The sequence below is a fragment of the Antechinus flavipes genome, chromosome 4 (genome assembly GCF_016432865.1).
Source record: "Antechinus flavipes isolate AdamAnt ecotype Samford, QLD, Australia chromosome 4, AdamAnt_v2, whole genome shotgun sequence".
Classification (NCBI taxonomy): Eukaryota; Metazoa; Chordata; class Mammalia; order Dasyuromorphia; family Dasyuridae; genus Antechinus; species Antechinus flavipes.
In genome coordinates, this window is record NC_067401.1 from 104,611,156 (window position 1) to 104,629,067 (window position 17,912).

Consider the following 17,912-nt stretch of genomic DNA (forward strand, 5'->3'; position numbering starts at 1 on the left):
TATATGTGAGCAGAACCAAACAGTTCTCTTGTTAGTGCACTCTTCTTTAGAAGTTACACGAGTTTCATCATGGAATGAAGATAACAGTAAGTACTTAAAAGATGTGCTAATTAAGCATAAGCTCTTAATCATAAAATCCTTTTAATCTAAAATCGCTTCAAGATTAGACTTATAGACTGTATATCTATCGTCCAAGGAATTAAATTCAACTTAAATTTAAAATCATACTCAAAATGGTCACATATTGATTATTTTTATTTTTTGGCCAAAAGCAATTCATAAAGAACATCTTAAAAGATGGAGACAGGAAGGATGAGATACTGTAAAGCCAGAATCAATCAACTGAGAAGTATTTATTCAGTGTTTACCATGTGGATAGTATGTAAAGAAAGGATGGCTTGTGGTTTAACATCTCTGTCTATTCATTGTATATAGCAATAATACTGGCTTGTCATCAGAAAGATCCTAGTTCAAATCCTGCCTCAGATACTCTAATTGGTGTTCATGGGAATATCACTTAATCTCTCTCTCTTTTTTTAAATAACTTTTTATTGACCGAATCCATGCCAGGGTAATTTTTTACAACATTATCCCTTGCATTCACTTCTGTTCCAATTTTTCCCCTCCTTCCCTCCACCCCCTCCCCCAGATGGCAAGCAGTCCTATATATGTTAAATAGATTACAGTATAACCTAGATACAATATATGTGTGCAGAACTGAACAGTTCTCTTGTTGCACAGGGAGAATTGGATTCAGAAGGTATAAATAACCTGGGAAGAAAAACAAAAATGCAAGCAGTTTACATTCATTTCCCAGTGTTCTTTCTTTGGGTATAGCTGCTTCTATCCATCCTTGATCAGTTGAAACTGAGTTAGATCTCTTTGACGAAGAAATCCACTTCCATCAGAATACATCCTCATATAGTATCGTTGTTGAAGTATATAATGATCTCCTGGTTCTGCTCATTTCACTTAGCATCAGTTCATGTAAGTCTCGCCAATCCTCTCTGTATTCCTCCTACTGGTCATTTCTCATAAAACAATAATATTCCATAACATTCATATACCACAATTTATTCAACCATTCTCCAATTGATGGGCATCCATTCATTTTCCAGCTTCTAGCCATTACAAACAGGGCCACATTTTGGTACATACAGTCCCTTTCCCTTCTTTAGTATCTCTTTGGGGTATAAGCCCAGTAGAAACACTGCTGGATCAAAGGGTATGCACAGTTTGATTTAATCTCGTTTTTTAAAGCTCAGTTTCCTCATCTATAGAATGGAGATAGTATTGGTCTCTACATCTTAGGGCTATTTTAAGAATAAAATGGTAAATGTAATAAGGATTAGATGGTACCTCAAAATTGTTTTAATTTGTATTTTCCAGTCAATAGTGATTTTGAGCATTTTTTTCATATGGCTATAGATAGTTTTGATTACTTCATCTAAAAATTGATAATTCATATTTTTGATCTCTCTCTCTCTCTCTCTCTCTCTCTCTCTCTCTCTCCCCTTTCTCTCTCTGCCTCTATCTCTGTTTCTGTCTCTGTCTCTGTGTGTCTTTCTCTACATATGTGTGTGTGTGTGTGTGTGTGTGTGTTCCTTATAAGTATCCTAATAATGGGAACATTTTTATGAATTACAAGTATCATTTTCCCATGTAAGAGTGTACACAATTTAATCTTATGAAGTCCCTTTTGATTTCCCTTTTTTGTTTACCTTTTTATACTTCCCTTGAGTCTTGTATTTGAATGTAAAATTTCCTATTCAGCACAGGTCTTTTCATCAGGAATGCTTGAAAGTCCTCTATTTCATTGAATATCCAGTTTTTCCCAATGAAGAACTGTATTCACTTATGCTGAGTAGGTGATCAAACTTTTTTGCCCTGCAGAACATTATATTCCAAGCTTGCTTATCCTTTAAAGTAGAAACTGCTAAACTTTGTGTTATCCTCACTGTGATTCCACAATACTTGAATTGTTCCTTTCTTGTTGCTTGCCATATTTTCTCTTTGACTTGAGAAATCTGGAATTTGGCTATAATATTCTTGGAAATTTTTATTTGGGTATCTCTTTCAAAAGGTTATTGGTGGATTCATTCAACTTCAATTTTACTCTCTGTTTCTAGAATATAAGGGCAGTTTTCCTTGATAATTTTTTGAAAGATGATGTCTAGGCTCTTTTTTTTATCATGGTTCAGGAAATACAATAATGTCAAAATTATCTTTACTGGATCTATTTTCCAGGTGAGTTTTTTTTTCCAATGATATATTTCACATTGTTTTCTTTTTTTTATTCTTTTGGTTTTGCTTTATTATTTCTTGATGTCACTTAGAATCATTAGCTTCCATTTGCTCAGATATAATTTTTAAGGAATTATCTTCTGGGGGCAGAGCCAAGATAGTGGAGAGTAGACAGGTCTTTGTCTGAGGTCTTTCTGGCTTCCCTCAGATCAATACCAGATCAAACCTCTGGACTGGTTTTGGAGTGACAGAACATATAAATATTTGGAGTATAATAAATTTCCAGCAGAAAATATTTTGGAAAAATTTCAGAAAATGTTTGTTTCAATTGCGTATGGGGGAGGTGGCCAAATGCAGGTGGAGCACAGGGACCCAGGGCAGTGTGGTATTCAGGCACTGGGGGAATTTATAAGGAGGCTCTTAGTCAAAATATAGCAGTGTTGGCTACTCTGTCCTGATTCAGAAGCCAGTGTATCAGTACACTAGCTGTGAGACATCCAATGCAACTAAAAAAGGCAAATAGTGAGCCCCTGAACTCCGGAATGATGTGGGACTTGACTACACCCACCCAGCACAAGAAGGAAGCCAGCAGCACCCACCTCAGGGCAGCATGAAGCCACCCGTAGAGGAAGCTTGGGACAATCTCCCCTTTGCCCTCAGAGCAGACCTCAGCCTTTTAAAATGAGCAAAAAAAAAAAAAAGAATTATTTTCCTCAGTGAACTTTGAACCTCCCTTTCCATTTGGCCTATTCTATTTTTATGGAGTTCCTCTTTCAATGACTTTTTTATAACTCTTTTTTCCTTCATTTGGTCAATCCTGCTTTTCAAGACATTCTTCTCTTTGAATTTTTGTACCTCTTACTATTTGGCTTATTCTGATTTTTAAAGGTGCTGGTTTTTTGTGTGTGCCTCCTTTACCAAGGTATTGACCTTTTTTTAATGGTTTTATTATATTATTCAAATTTTTCTTCTCAATTTTTTCTCCACCTGTCTTATTTGATTTTTAAAATTCTTTATGAGTTCTTCCATGATCTGAGAGCAATTCATATTTTTCTTGGAGGCTTTGGGATGTAGGAGTTTTGACTTTGTCTTCTTCTGAGTTATGTTTTGATCTTCTTTATCATCATAGTAACTTTCTATGACTTTTTTTTCAATTGTTACTCATTTCTCCACCATTTTATTGACCAGTTTTTGATCTCCTTATCATCTGTGGTCTGGGAGCTCAAGAAATAGCCACTGCCACTATTGTTTCAATGACTCCTGATGCCTGTTCCTAGTTTTCTGAGGACCAGTTTGCACTGGCATGAACTTCATTGGACTATGCTCTACTCTTACCCAATACAAAAAACCTTTCCTGTGGATCCTTTACCTTGCCTTAGACTAGAGAATGATTTAATCCCCATCCTTTGTGGGTTTTATTGCTCCAAAATTTGTTTTAAGATTTTTTTTAAAGGTGTTCGGAAAGGTCTGTAGAGAATTTAAGCCTTTCTTTGCCATCTTGTCTCTATTTCATATCTCTTTGATTTTATAATAAATCCTAATATATTTTAGATATTGTTAATATCTGATGTTTTAATACAATTCACAATTTATTTTTATGTTTGTTAATTATAATGCTTTTTGTTACATAGAAAGCTTTTATTTTAATATAGTCAAGCAAATATCTAGTCATTAATAATTCCTTTTAGTTTTTAAATTGAATCATTGTACATCCACAAATGAAAATTGTCTGTTCATATTCTTTAATCATTTATCAAATGGGGAATGACTTGTATTCTTATAAATTTGACAGATTTTTTTTTACATATTTATTTACTTTAAAAAAGAGGCCTTTATCAGAAACATTGGCTGTTAAATTTTTTCCCAGCTTTGTACTTCCCTTTTAATATTGTTTCTGTTGGTTTTGTTTGTAAAAAAAACTTATTAATTTAATGTAATCAAAATTCTTCATTTTGCATTTCATAACATTCTCTAGTTCTCCTTTGATATGAATTTCTCCCTTCTCTAAAGATCTGATAAGCAAACTATCCTTTGGCTTATGGTATCACCCTTTACATCCAAATTGTGTACCCAATATGAACTTATTTTGGTATGGTGTATGAGACTTAGGTCTATGATTAGTTTCTGACATACTATTTTCTAGTTTTCCCAACTATTTTGTGAAATAGTGAATTCTTATCCTAGAAGCTGGAGTTGGGGGATTTATCAAATTTTAGGTTGCTATAGTCACTGATTATTGTGTCGTGTGGATCTAACCCATTTCACTGATCTACCACTCTGTTTCTTAACCAGTATCAAAACTAAGGCCAATTTAACTAAAATTGTCATTTTTATTATATTAGCTCAGCCTACACATGAGCAATTGATATTATTCCAGTTGTTTAGATCTCACTTTATTTGTTTGAGAAGTGTTTTATAATTATGTTCATATAGTTCCTGGGTTAGTCTTGGCAAATAGATATCTAAATATTTTATTTTGTCTACAGTTATTTTAAAAGGAGTTTCTCATGCTGTTGGGCTTTGTCAATAATATATAGAAATGCTGATGATTTGTATGAGTTCATTTTATATCCTACAACTTGGCTCTTGTTTTATAAATTTGGCTCAATTCACTGTATATTTTAGAAATGAGACCTTTATCAGAAAAATGCTTTTAAAAATTTTCCTTAGTTTGTTGTTATCCTAATTTTGACTGTGTTAATTTTGTTTATGCAAAAACTTTTGAATTTCATGTAATCATAAATTATCTATTTTACTTCTAGTAATCCGCTCTATCTCTTGTTTATTCATGTTTTTTTCCTTATCCATAGAATATCTGACATGTGTATTTTTTCACATTCTCCCAGTTTACTTATGTCACCATTTATGTCTAAATTATTGCTCCATTTTGATCTTATCTTGGTATATAGTGTGAATGATGGTCTAAACCTAGTTTCTCTGGAATTGGCAATGAGGAGAAGTAAGGTTTAATATAAGGAAAATTATCCTAACAATTAGAAGTATTTATAAATTGGAATGGGCTGCCTCTGAACATAGTAGGTACCTGTTTTTTAAAGGTCTTTGAGCAAAAACTAAAAGACAACTTATCAGCTATGTTGTAGGAGAATTGTATTCAAGTTGGGTCTGTATTATGTGGCTCCTGAGCTCTGTCAACCTTGAGATTCAGAGATTCTGGAATATCCCATCAGCTATCCAGAGACAATTGCTTGTTTCTGACAGGCTTAAACCAGAAGCTCATCTTCTCAACTGACTTTTAAGTGTAGCCCTGAGGTTTTGTGATTTCAAACTGGCAATTTGAGGTTTCCCCTCACCCAATTCTAGCTGAGCCACTTAGTCTGTTCAGAGACTTCCTTTTTACCATTTTAATTAATTTGATGCTGTGTTCTGTTGTTTTAAAAAGAACCCATCATAGGCATCAAAAAGGGAAACAGAAAATAAGAGGAAATTTAAAGCATGTATACTAGGAGTTTGGGCGGTTTTTACTTGGCTAATTAGGTGTTCAGAATATAGCTTTCCCTGATTCTGCCAAATTGAATGGGGTCCCTACCTCCTCAAACTTTTTTAGAGCATTTTTCTGGATCTTTCCTATACAGAGTACCATGTTTGTCTATTTACACATGTTCTGCCCTATTAGGCTATACATTCTTTGAAGCTATGCACTGTCATTTTCATCTCTGTATTCTTAGCATCCTGAACATAGAAGACATTTGATAAATGTGTCATTTAAAATAAACATAGAAAAGAATAGTCATCTCTTAGGATAATAGTCTAGTGGTCAGCTCCAAAGTAGCCCTGTCTATCATAGTAACGTCTTTCAACTCCTGCTTGTGCCTAAGTCATATGTGAGGATACAGTGATCCAAAAGGCACATGACTGGTCTATCCACTCCAGCTCTGGGAAATGATGAAATTATGCCTAAAGATTTTACCCAAGGAGCAGTGTTTAGATAGCACAGTAGATAGAGTACTGGCCCTTAAATCAGGAGATCTGAGTTCAAACCTGACCTCAGACACTTAACACTTTCTAGCCATGGGATCCAAGCAAGTAATTTAATCCCAAATGTTTCACCAAAAAGAAAATCTTAACTCAAAGGGTATAATTCAGCGAGACTCCCAATGGATCCCCAGTTTGGGGATAATGGTGTATATCTATATCTGCAATCTCAAAATATCTCTTATTCCCCTCTTTCCTGAGAGATATATCAATCAGTGACTAAGCCCTGTGTATGCTATTCACACAGTTATCAAAATAATATTTCTAAACCTAATCTTACTACATCAAAACCTTGACCAAAGACTTTTTGTCTCTAGAATAAAATGTACATTTCTTAGCCAGATTTTCAAAGTTTTGCACAATCTAGCCTCAACATACCTGTCCAAACTTATTACACATAACATCCTTTCACAAAATTTACATTCTAATCAAATTGAACTACCAAGTCTTCTCTAACCATGCCTTTTCCAGCTTCCATGCACTCTCATAAAGTTTATACCATGTCTAGAATGTACTCTTTTCTCATTTTGATTTATCTTTCCTTCAAAGATTAACTTGGGTACCACCACCTCTGTGAAGCCTTCCTTGATTCCCTCAGTCAGAGACTTTCTTCTCAAATTATATACCATATGCTAATTTTCTTCTTTACTTTTGTTATTCCCCATACTTAGAAGGCCTAACTCTATGTCCTTCAAAGTTCAATCAGATGTCATCTCTTCTGTAAAGCTTTATCTGACTCCCCTAATTTAGTGAAGGAACCAGTCCCTCAGCTGCTCTTATAGCCCTTCGTCCTCTTATGGACTTATATACTATTTGTATTGTATTTATCTATGTCCATGTATTATCATTTTGATTGTAAGCTCCTCAGTGTCAGAGGCATTATCTTTTCCATCTGTATTTATCCCAATGCCTTATATATAGTACAAGAGGAATGAATGAATGAAATTAGATGGGAACTTTTTAAAAAAAATTTTTGTTATAGAAAACTACTAAATAAGGAAATTACCATACCAAAAAAGATAAATATCTTCTCTTCAATTTATGATTTTATAGAGCACTAAAATGTTGAATGATTTTCCCAAAGAAACCCAAACAGTGCATATCAAAAGAATGGCAAACTCAGTTCTCCCTAACTCCAAGAATGACTCACCGTACATTATGCTTCAGTGTATGAATGAGAGAATTAATGATTGCATGGATGGATGGATGGATGACTTGAGATAATAATATGGATATCTTGTTACCAAAAACACTATGTAAATTGGAGGTTCTTGGTTATTAATGTCTTCTGTTCATTTTTATTCTCTCTTCTCCCAAAATCCAGCTTTCCTTATATGAAAAAAGACTTTTTGTCTTGGAGAAGCTTTCTTTCTTTGGAGGGTTCAGTGAATTTCATGTTGCTGGGGCAAGCAAGGAAATAGATTCCTACACAGGAAATCTGAAGCACAGGACTATAAAATATAAGGGATTCACAGACTTCTCTAACTGTTTTTCTATGCATATGGAAATTAATGTTCCCAAAAGGCTGAGAATAGGCCAGTCTTGGGAAATCCTTGGATCCCAAATAAAACCATCCAAGAGGAATTCTCAAAGTGTATAAGGTTAAATTAAAAGCCTAAATACCTTATTAGTGCATTATGGATTGCTGTATAAGGTATCCAAAGACCTGTGATTCAATCCTGATCCTGTTTTTTATTACTTTATTCTTTTGTATGATTTTGAGCAAATCACTTAACTCTAGCCTCCTTGTTTTCCTCAAACAAGATATTCCATTTCCTGACTGCAGGGATTTTCACTGGCTGAAGCCTCCTGGCTTCCCTGGCTTCCTTCAAATACTTAGCTGAAAAATCCCATCTTCTGGAATACTTTTTAAATCCCCCTTAATTTAGTACCTTTCTTCGGTTGATTATCTCTATTGAATCTTGTATGTATTTTATTTTTACATAGTTCTTAGTATATTGTCTGTGAGCTCTCTAAGAACAGAGATTCTCTTTTGTTTTTCTTTGTATGCTTTATACAGTTCCTGGCACATAGCAGCTACTGAAGTTATTTGCTAACTTTCTAACCTGTCTTGGTTTCTTTTTTATTCTTCTTTTATTAAATGAGAGAGTTTACTGTCTAAGAATCCTTCCAGTTTTTAAACTATGACCCTCTAATTTGATTATTTTGGTTTCTAACCAAATTCTTTTGATAGCAAGTCCCTCCAGCAATTACCCATCAGAGAATATGGGTAAGTAGATTTAAAAAGATAGGGATAAAGAAAAAGCATGTAAACTATTGGGAATTCCAGAATCCTAGAAAATGAATGAATGAAATAATGACTGTAGAGCATGGGGGTTGGGAGAGGAAGTCTATCCTCTACAATCCTATCATAGGTTAGCCCATAGATTTTATTTCTGGGATTTCCAAGACTTCAGTAACATCCAGCCCAAAGTACCTATCTTAAGGCACTTCAATTTTTTTTAAAGCCCTACTTTTTAAGCTAAGAAAATACTGAAAGGTTGGAAGAGGAGAATCATGGTGAATTTCCTCCTTTTTCTTCTGGCCCAACACCAATTCTTCATTTTCTTTTAGTCCAGTTCAAGATTCATCTCTTTCATGAACCTCTTTGAGGACAACAATAAACTTTTTATTTTAAATTCCATCAATATTTGTGTTTCTATCATATTATAACACACTAAAAGATTGTCTGGAAATTGTTTTCTATCTGTTTCATGTTGTTATTCTTCTAGCCTCAGCTTGAAGCCTAAGGACTTTGTCTTTTCTACTCCCCATAGCCTCTAGCATAATGATAGGCACATAGTAGATGCTCAAAAAATTGCTATTTAATTGAATTGAAACAGCAGTAATTGATGTTCCATGAGGCAGCTGCCAAGTGGTTACTCATTCCTAGAAAACAAAAAGGAGATGTACAAGATGTGACAAGCCTGTGGTATTGAGATGGACTCGGCCAGGAAAGGTCTGGATCCAAATCCTGCTTCTGTCTTTCTGATCAATCAGTATATCTTCTCTCTGGTTAAGTTTTCTCATTGATAAAATGGGGATAATAATAACCTCAACCTTTCTAGCTTACAAGGATCAAATGACATAACATGTAAAGTGCTTTGCAAATCTTAAAGTGTTACACAAATTCTAGTTATTCTTCTTAAAAATTGAGTGATATAGGGATGTAGATCAAAGGAGGAGAGGAGACAGAGACAAAAAAAAAAAAAAAAAAACATGAGCCAAGTCAGAATCTGGAGCAGGGACCTCTATTTATTTAAAGTACAAGTGTAGATTTGTACAATTGTTGACATCAAAGCAAAACCAAAACTCAATACCCCAAATCTATTTCTGACTGTCATTTCTGTAAGCTAGAGTGTTTCAAGAAGAATGGGAAGGGGGATGGAATAGTTCGGGGAAGGAGGCTATCCTTGCAGTTTTTCTATTCTACTGTGTCTGTCTGCAGAAGAAGCCGTCTCCACAGAAGTCCCAAGGATGATTATGGGGACTGTGGGGAAGTCAATCACTCTACCTTTGAAGATGTCATCAAACAAGATTCGAACTATTGTCTGGCTATCTCAAAATGCTCTTGCCACTGTCGACTTAAAAGGACCAGACCCCTTTATAATATATACTGATTCCAAGTACGAAAATAGATTAGAAGTCCTCAAAAATGAAAGCTACTCTCTGCGAATCTACAATCTGACAACAGAAGATGAAAATGTCTACAAAGGGCAAATAATCCTAGAGAATTCAGTTTCAACTGAAATGATTATTCAAAAGTTCTTCCTACATATTTATGGTAAGTCATAAGCTTAACTACATATAAATTTTTTTAAGTTGGATTTGTAATTTCCTTGATATAGGGAAATGCTTGTGAGGAAACTCTGTACCAGTGCAGATTGGTACCTGTTACACAATGTATGGTCCTAGAGAGTGCTGGAGGCACTGAATGGTAAAGTGTTTTGCTTACGGTACAAGAACCAGTATGAGTTAGAGGAGGAATCATTTCAGACCTCCCTGTGCATGAACTCTAAAACTAATTACTATTACTTTGAAATTTACCCACTCTACTTTTTTTTCTCCTTCTTTGCAGTGGGGGACTATGGGTGTAGAACACTGCATATAATCTCATACAGTTAATGCCTTGGTTAGTCTTGCTGAGCTGTTCCCTCCCCCCCCCCCCTCTCTGTCGCTCTCTCTCTCTGTCACTCTCTCTCTCTCTCTCTCTTTCTCTCTCTCTCTCTCTCTCTCTCTCTCTCTCTCTCTCTCTCTCTCTCTCTCTCTGTCTCCCTCTCTCCCTCTTTAATGTGTTATAACAGAAGACCTTTTGGGGAAGGTTTGGAAATAAAGGTGATATAAAATAAAGGTACCAGTGTTTTAAAAGAAAAAAAGAGAAGGTTCAGTATGACTTCCATTCAGAGGGTTATTTATTCTCTATCCATGGATTACAAAAAAAAAAAAAAAAAAAAAAAAAAAAAAAAGGAATGATAAGGATCTAGACACACCATGAAGCATACCCAGGGAATTAGGTGTAATAGGAGGTCACCTTGTATGTGAGCTATGGAAAGCAGTTAGAGCTCTCCTATATAAGAGAAAAGTCAAATGGGCAGTCATCTTCAAAGAATATCACTCCCATGCCTTTACTCTGTTCCATCAGCAAGTGTGACATCCTGACTTTCTAGTCATAATCTTAAGGAAGAATTTTTCCTGTGACTTCAAATTCAAAAATACAGTCCTTTTCCACCCTCTCAGTAAGTAGTTAGAATAGTAACACCCATGTGAATCATGATCTTACCTTAAGGAAGAAGATTTTTCCCTATGACTTCAAATTCAAAAATACAGTCCTTTTCCATGCTCACAGTAAGTAGTTGTAACAATAACACACATTTAAATCATTACCTTATATACAGCAGAAACTGATTTATTACAGGATTTAGCAAAAAATAAACTAAGTTCAGATCAGTAAACAAAGACATTAAATTCAGAGTCCAATTTTGCTTAGCTTAGGAGAAAAACATATAATTGGAAAGGACCACACAGGACATCTAGTACAATCTGAACAAGTCTAAAACAGGTTTACATGAATATTTAGGTGGTACAGTGGATAGATTACTGGATTTGGAATGAAGTAGGCTTTAGTCCAAATATGGCCTTAGGCATTTACTGATTATGTGACTTTGGCAAATCATTTAATTTTTGTCTTCCTCTATTTCCTCATTTGTAAAATGAAAATAATAATAATTACAATAACATCTACCTTCCAGGGTTGGTGATAGAATAAAATAAAATAATTTTTGCAAAATATTTTGCAAACCTTGAAGTACTATAGAAATGCTAGCTCTTATTAACATGATGGTGGTGATGGTAAAGATGAACAAAAATCCCTTCCAAAAAAATGTAGAAGTTAGCATACCATACTCACTAAATTTCCATTGAGGAGAGATGCACCACCATCTGAGGCAATCCATTGCACTTTCAGACTTCAATTGTTAAAAAGTTTTTCAAGACCTTAAATCTGTCTCTCTTCAGCTTCTACCCATTTTTTTTTTAGTTCTACCCTTTGTAGCCAAGCAATATAAGTATAATTCTTCTCCAAGTAATAGTTCATCAAATACTTCAATTCAGTTACCATGATTCCCCCAAGTCTTCTCTTCTTCAACCTAAATTCTTTCAGTCTATTCTTATATGACATGCTGTTGAGATTTTCAACATCAGTTATGGTTGTTTCTTTCTGGATACTCTATTCTTCAAGACCAACACCCTTTCAGAAGATCATATAGTAATATATAGTACTGGACTTTGAATCAGTAATAGTACCTTTTGTAGATTTAATAAGATGGTTACTCTCTTGTCTGAATAATTGATTAAAAATGTGAAATAGTCTAGGTAGACACCTGGTGATCGCTTGCCAAATCCTGACAAAACATATTACTTTTCATTTCTAGTCATTCAATTAAGGCCCAAATCAACTTAAATGTTTCTTATATCAATTCATCTTTTATCATAAAATAGTATATGAAACTTGGTTTTTAAAAAATTGCTCAAGTCTAGAAACATAGCAAAGTATCCTTACTAATTAAAATATTTTAGGCTTAATGATTTTGGTTAGGATTATCTAATAGGATTAGTTACAGTATTTTTATACTCTATTGGTCTGCTAACTCTGAAAAAAGGAAATTAAGTAAACATATTCTTTTGTTTCAAATCTCTGATAATCAGTTTTCTTTCCCCAATCATTATGATTGGCATAAAAAATATAAGTAAAATAAGATTCAAATGGCTCTATCTTTTCTCTTTTTCATCTGTTATCATCATCCCATATGTCCTAATCAGAGATTCTTTCCTTTCTTTGACTCTTCTATTTTTTATTAATATAGCTTTTTTTTAATCCCTTTTTTGTTAGACTTGACAGATTCATCAAAAAGAAGTCAGACTGCAACATTTCCTAAGTTTACAATAGCTTGCTTAAGAATCCTTTTCTATGTAAAATGTTCATTTCCAAGCATATTTTGGCTAATATCTGATGAGAATCAATAGAGTAAGTGTTGTATTTCATGCATATCTTGGTATACCTAGAACCAAGAAAATCAAGTCAGCCAATAAGCATTTACACATCATTCATTGTGCTAAGTGCTGAGATAAAAAAAGAAAGACAAAAAACAAACCTTGTTCTCACTGTGTTCACATATGGGGGAGGCAACATGCAAATAACTACATACAAACAAGATGTTATACAGGAAAAAAATGAAGACAATTTCAGAGGGAAGGCACTAAGATTAAAAAACACTGGGAAAGACTTCTATATGGTAAGACTTTAGCTAAGTAAGTCTTAAAGGAAGTCAGGAGGTAGAGATGAAGAGAGAGAGAATTCCAGGCATGAGGGACCATCAGTGAATGTGGCCAGAGTCAGGAGGAGTATTGTATTTAAGAAACATTAAGGTCATTAGATCATAGAGTACATGGAAGAGAGTAAGATATCAGAAAACCAGAAATGTAGGAAGGGTTCAGGTTATAAAGGGCTTTGAAAGCCAAATACAAAACTATATATTTGTCTTGAAGATAATAGGGAACCAATGGAATTTATTGAGTAGGGGAATGGAATGGTTAGATCTGTGTTTTAGAAAGCACAGAGTAGGCATTTAATAGATGTTTGTTGTATGATTGATTGTGTTTGATAATAAGCTGGACCTAAGAGTAATTATAACACATAATTCAATCTAGCAAGCATTTGTTAAGTTATTGGCACTGAAGTTATTAAGTTATAAGGCACTGAAAGTACAAGTATAAAAAGAAAAAATAATACTGGTCCTTAGAGAGCTTATATTTTGCTGGGTGAATATAACACATAAACAGAATTACATATATTTTATGTATATATATATATATATATATATATATATATATATATATTATATCTACATATAGAAAGAGAGAGAGGAAGGGAGGGAGAGAGAGAAAAAATTTTATATATATGTATGTATTTGAGGACTGAAAAGATCCTCATAACTAGTAGAATCAGAAAACACTTCCTCTAGGAAAGCTGAACTTCCAAGGAATCTAAGGATTCTAAATGGAAAGATAAGGAGGGAGTATATTCTAATATGAGGTCTAGCCTGTGAGAAAGTACAAAAACGAGTTTAGGTTATAGAAAATAGAACAGTTTGGCTAAAAGATGGCGTATGTGAGGGGGAGTTAGGTGAAATAAGGTTTGAATGGAAGCTTGAAGCTAGACTGGAGAAGACTTAAGTTCAGAAGTACATAGAGTATATTTCATCATCAAAGCAATGGAAAATTAATAAAGATTCTTGAGCAGAGAAGCTACACAGTTAGATTTATGCTTTATGCTTTAAGATTATTTGGACAGCTATGTGAAAAAATGGACTTAGTGGCAGAGTAGAAGGTAGGGGACTAATCCCAAAAATGTATTTGGAAGGGAAAAGAGAGGGAAGTATCAAAAGTGAGTACAAATTTTAAAATCTGGGTGAATTACATAGAAATACATAGAAATAAGGCAGCCTGAAAGAAGGGTCATTTGAAGAAATAATAAGTTTTTGGATGGACTGAATTGATAGAGGCTGGTGAGAAGTCCAGGTAAAACCAACAGATAGCTGGAAATGCAGTACGAGAAATAGAAGGAAGTATTAGAGCTGGATATATATGTTGCAGAGTTTAGGAAGCATTTGTAGTCACCTTTTATGTATTACTTGACTCATTCCCACATTTAATCTTACAAATTGAAAAACTGTTAGGAAAATTGTAAAGCAATCTGGCAGAAATTCAGCATAAATCAACATCATATATCAAGATCAACTTCAGCTGGATACATGACTTAGACATAATGCTATTGTTCAGTTGTTTCAGTTATGTCTAACTCTTCATGTTCCCATTTGGGATTTTCTTGATGGGGACACTGGAATGATTTGACATTTCCCTCTCCAGTTTATTTCCTCATAGATGAGGAAACTTGGACTAACAGAATTAAGTGCTTGCCCAGAGTCACACAACTAGTAAGTATCTGAAGCCAGATTTTGAACTCAAAATGAATCTGCCTGACTTCAAGCTTGGCATTCTATTAAGCCACTTAACAGTCTTCAGATATAATAGATGATATTATAAATAGAGTTAGAGACATTATAAACAAAAAAGCAATCAATATCTGTAGGTAGGCAAAGAGTTTATAATCAAACAATGGAAAATGGAAGCATGGTAGAAAAAAATGAGTAGTTTTGAATGTACAAAATTAAAAGTTTGTTATACAAAGAAAATCAATTCAGTTAAAATTAGAAAGAAAACAGGACAGAAGTAAAAAATCTTTGCAGCAAGTTTCTCTGGAAAAAGGTCACATATTTAATATATATAAGAAATTGATCCAAGTTTATAAGAGCAAGACCCATTCACTATTAGATAAATGGTCAAAGGATATGAACAGGTAAGCTTTCAGAGGAAGAAATCCATACTATCAACAAATATATGAAAAAAGTGCTCCAAATCAGTAAAAATTAAAGAAATACAAATTAAAGCAACTGTGGGGCTTTCTCTCAAGCCCATCAGATTGTCAAAAAATAATCAAAAAATGAAAATGACAGATGTTGAAGGGGCTGCAAGAAAAGAGGCACACTAATTCATTGCTGGTAGGGCCTTAAATTGAGCCAGTCATTCTAGAAAGCAACTTGGAATTCTGGCCAAGAAGTCATAAAACATATACCATTTGCCACTAGGTATATACCCCCATCCGACTCATATATACAAAAATATTTATAGAATCTTTTTGTTTTTAGTAATCAAAATCTTGCAACTAAAGAATAATCCTGGCCCTTATTTTGCTTATATTTTTATATATAGCTTATATTTTGCTGGGTGAATATAACACATTAACAGAATTATATATATTTTATGTATGTGTATATATATATATTATATTTACACATATATATATATAGAGAGAGAGAGAGAAAGGAAGGGAGAAAGAGAAAATTATATATATGTATGTTGGAAAATTGGAAAATGATTAAACAAATTATGATATTTGAAGCTTCATATACCTGGGGGCATGGTTGAGATTGAGCTCTAAGTATACCTAGAATGAGCATAGGGTCCCATTCTCTGCTCAGCTATTTATCTTCAATCATAAGACAAGAACTGCTACTTGGAAGAGCTCATGCTTCTATTCCCCCCGAAAAGGAGGAACAATTTCCAAAAAAAAATCTTTAAGTTCACTGAAATAGTTCTTGCCATGATACTCAGTGCATCTATTTCTTCTTCTGTAAAAGGAGATTATACAAAGTGCCTTTCACTGTTAACAATTTCTGAATCTGAGATGTGTTTTGCATTTGACTTCACCTTAGGTCAGCTTCAATTTTAATAAGAGTTCAAACAATCTGTGGGAGCTTGAACATTTTGCTTATTCTCTTTAGGCATTTGGTTCCTTCCTCTTTAAAATTGCAAAGCTGAAAAAAAAATTGCAAAGCTGGTCAAGAAGAACCCTAATGTTCCTTCCATTTCTGTGACAATACTTTAAAGATGGTAAAATTGAAGTGGTGATTTCAGTCCTCTCATTAAAAATCCATATATAGAGAAATAAATAAAAATAACAATATACAAATGCAATAATGTTAACAAAAGAGAATGCTAAAGGATCAGGGTAGGGGCAAACTGTTTAATTGTAAAGACCAATACCCAGAGAACAGATTAAGCCATAACTCCTTTCTCTCAGCCTAAAGCAAGGGGACTATGAGAATGGAATGTTGCTAAATTATTGGAAATGGTCACTTTATCTGTTACTTTTATTTAATTGTTTTTCTGCTATCTAAAAGTTGAGTTGAGGGGGCAGCTGAATGATGCGGTGGATAGAGTGCCAGCCCTGAAATCAGGAGGACCTGAGTTCAAATCTGACCTCAGACACTTAATATTTACTAGCTATATGACCCTGGGCAAATACTTAACCCCAATTGCCTCAGCAAACTAAATAGATAAATAAAAGTTGAGTTGTCCTAACCAGTACAGCATATCTAAAAATGACTTGAATAAAAAAAAATTGAGGTGTCCTTTTTGGGAGGAAAGGGAGAAATTAACTGACTTTAGCAACTATTAAGCATAATTGGTTAAAATTGATTACCAAAAGGTCTATTTTCTTGGTGGAGGGCAAAAGAAGCTGCCCCTTGTGATATCCCAAGGTTTTTTCCTTCTCCATACCCCAACTCCATTTCTTTAACAGTTTTTGACTATCCCTTACCCTCCACTCTTTCCAACTGAGATCACCTTCCATACTGCTAGCTTTGGTACCAGTTTGTGGTATCATCCAAATGCAAAATTTCCTAGTGATTGGATTCCCTAGTCTCCAAATCTAATCTCAATGGAAATCTCCACTTTCACTTCAAGCTATCTTAGCTTCAGCTTTCCTCTTCATCCTCCTCCCCCTTCCCAATTACTCTAACCATATCTTTTGGTAGCAGCAATTTCTCAGGTCCCATGATCATAAATTCCTAAAACTATCTTACTATATAGTCATTTATAGAACCTCTCCAGGTGGCAACTTTTACCAAAGAAATCAGTAAGTAAACTTATGCTGTGCAATTAAATTATTACAGGTATTTTTCCTCAATTTCATGTCTTTTCTCTTCACACAGAGGAACTGCCCAAACCCCAGATCACATTAAACTTTACAGGGTTTGAGAATGATACCTGTAATGTCACCTTGCTGTGCTCCGTGGAAAAGGAAGGGAAAAATGTGACTTACAGGTGGACATCCCTAGAAGATGGACATACAATCACCTTCCATGAGGGACCCAAAGCCACAGTCTCCTGGAAACATGGGGAAAGTGAGCCAAATTATATCTGCAGAGTCACAAATCCTGTCAGCAGTCAGAGTGCCCAGGCAAATCCTTTTCCAGGGCTCTGTCCAGGTAACCCTTCCCATCTCTCCAGGAACTTCAGGAGAATTCATGAAGAGCTTCAGGAAACAGATTAGTGCCCTTCTCAGTTCTGTCATTCAAAAACAGTGCCTTTCATAGCATCATTAGGTTTCGAGAGAGAAAGGAACTTAGAGATCATTCAGTTCAACCTCAAACTCCCTCCCCACCCCCACCCCACCCCTACATTTACACAATTTTTTCCATAGTTGAGTAGACCAAAACACAGAATGGTTACCTGGGGTTATATACATGGAAAGTGGAAGGTTAGAATTGGAATTC

The 17,912-nt window shown here is 34.5% G+C and overlaps 1 protein-coding gene across 4 annotated transcripts in view; it reads left to right on the top strand.

Moving 5' to 3' along the window:
* LOC127559698 (SLAM family member 9-like) overlaps positions 1-17,912 on the top strand; it is a 48,486-nt gene that overhangs the window by 4,173 nt on the left and 26,401 nt on the right. For all 4 annotated transcript variants that reach the window (XR_007953190.1, XM_051993659.1, XM_051993658.1 and 1 more), the window contains exons 2-3: positions 9,686-10,021; positions 17,349-17,624. Coding sequence is in view for 3 of the 4 variants with exons in the window: in XM_051993659.1 (XP_051849619.1) it covers positions 9,686-10,021; positions 17,349-17,624 (612 nt within the window). In the remaining variant the exon portion in view is untranslated. The remainder of the gene's footprint in view (positions 1-9,685; positions 10,022-17,348; positions 17,625-17,912) is intronic.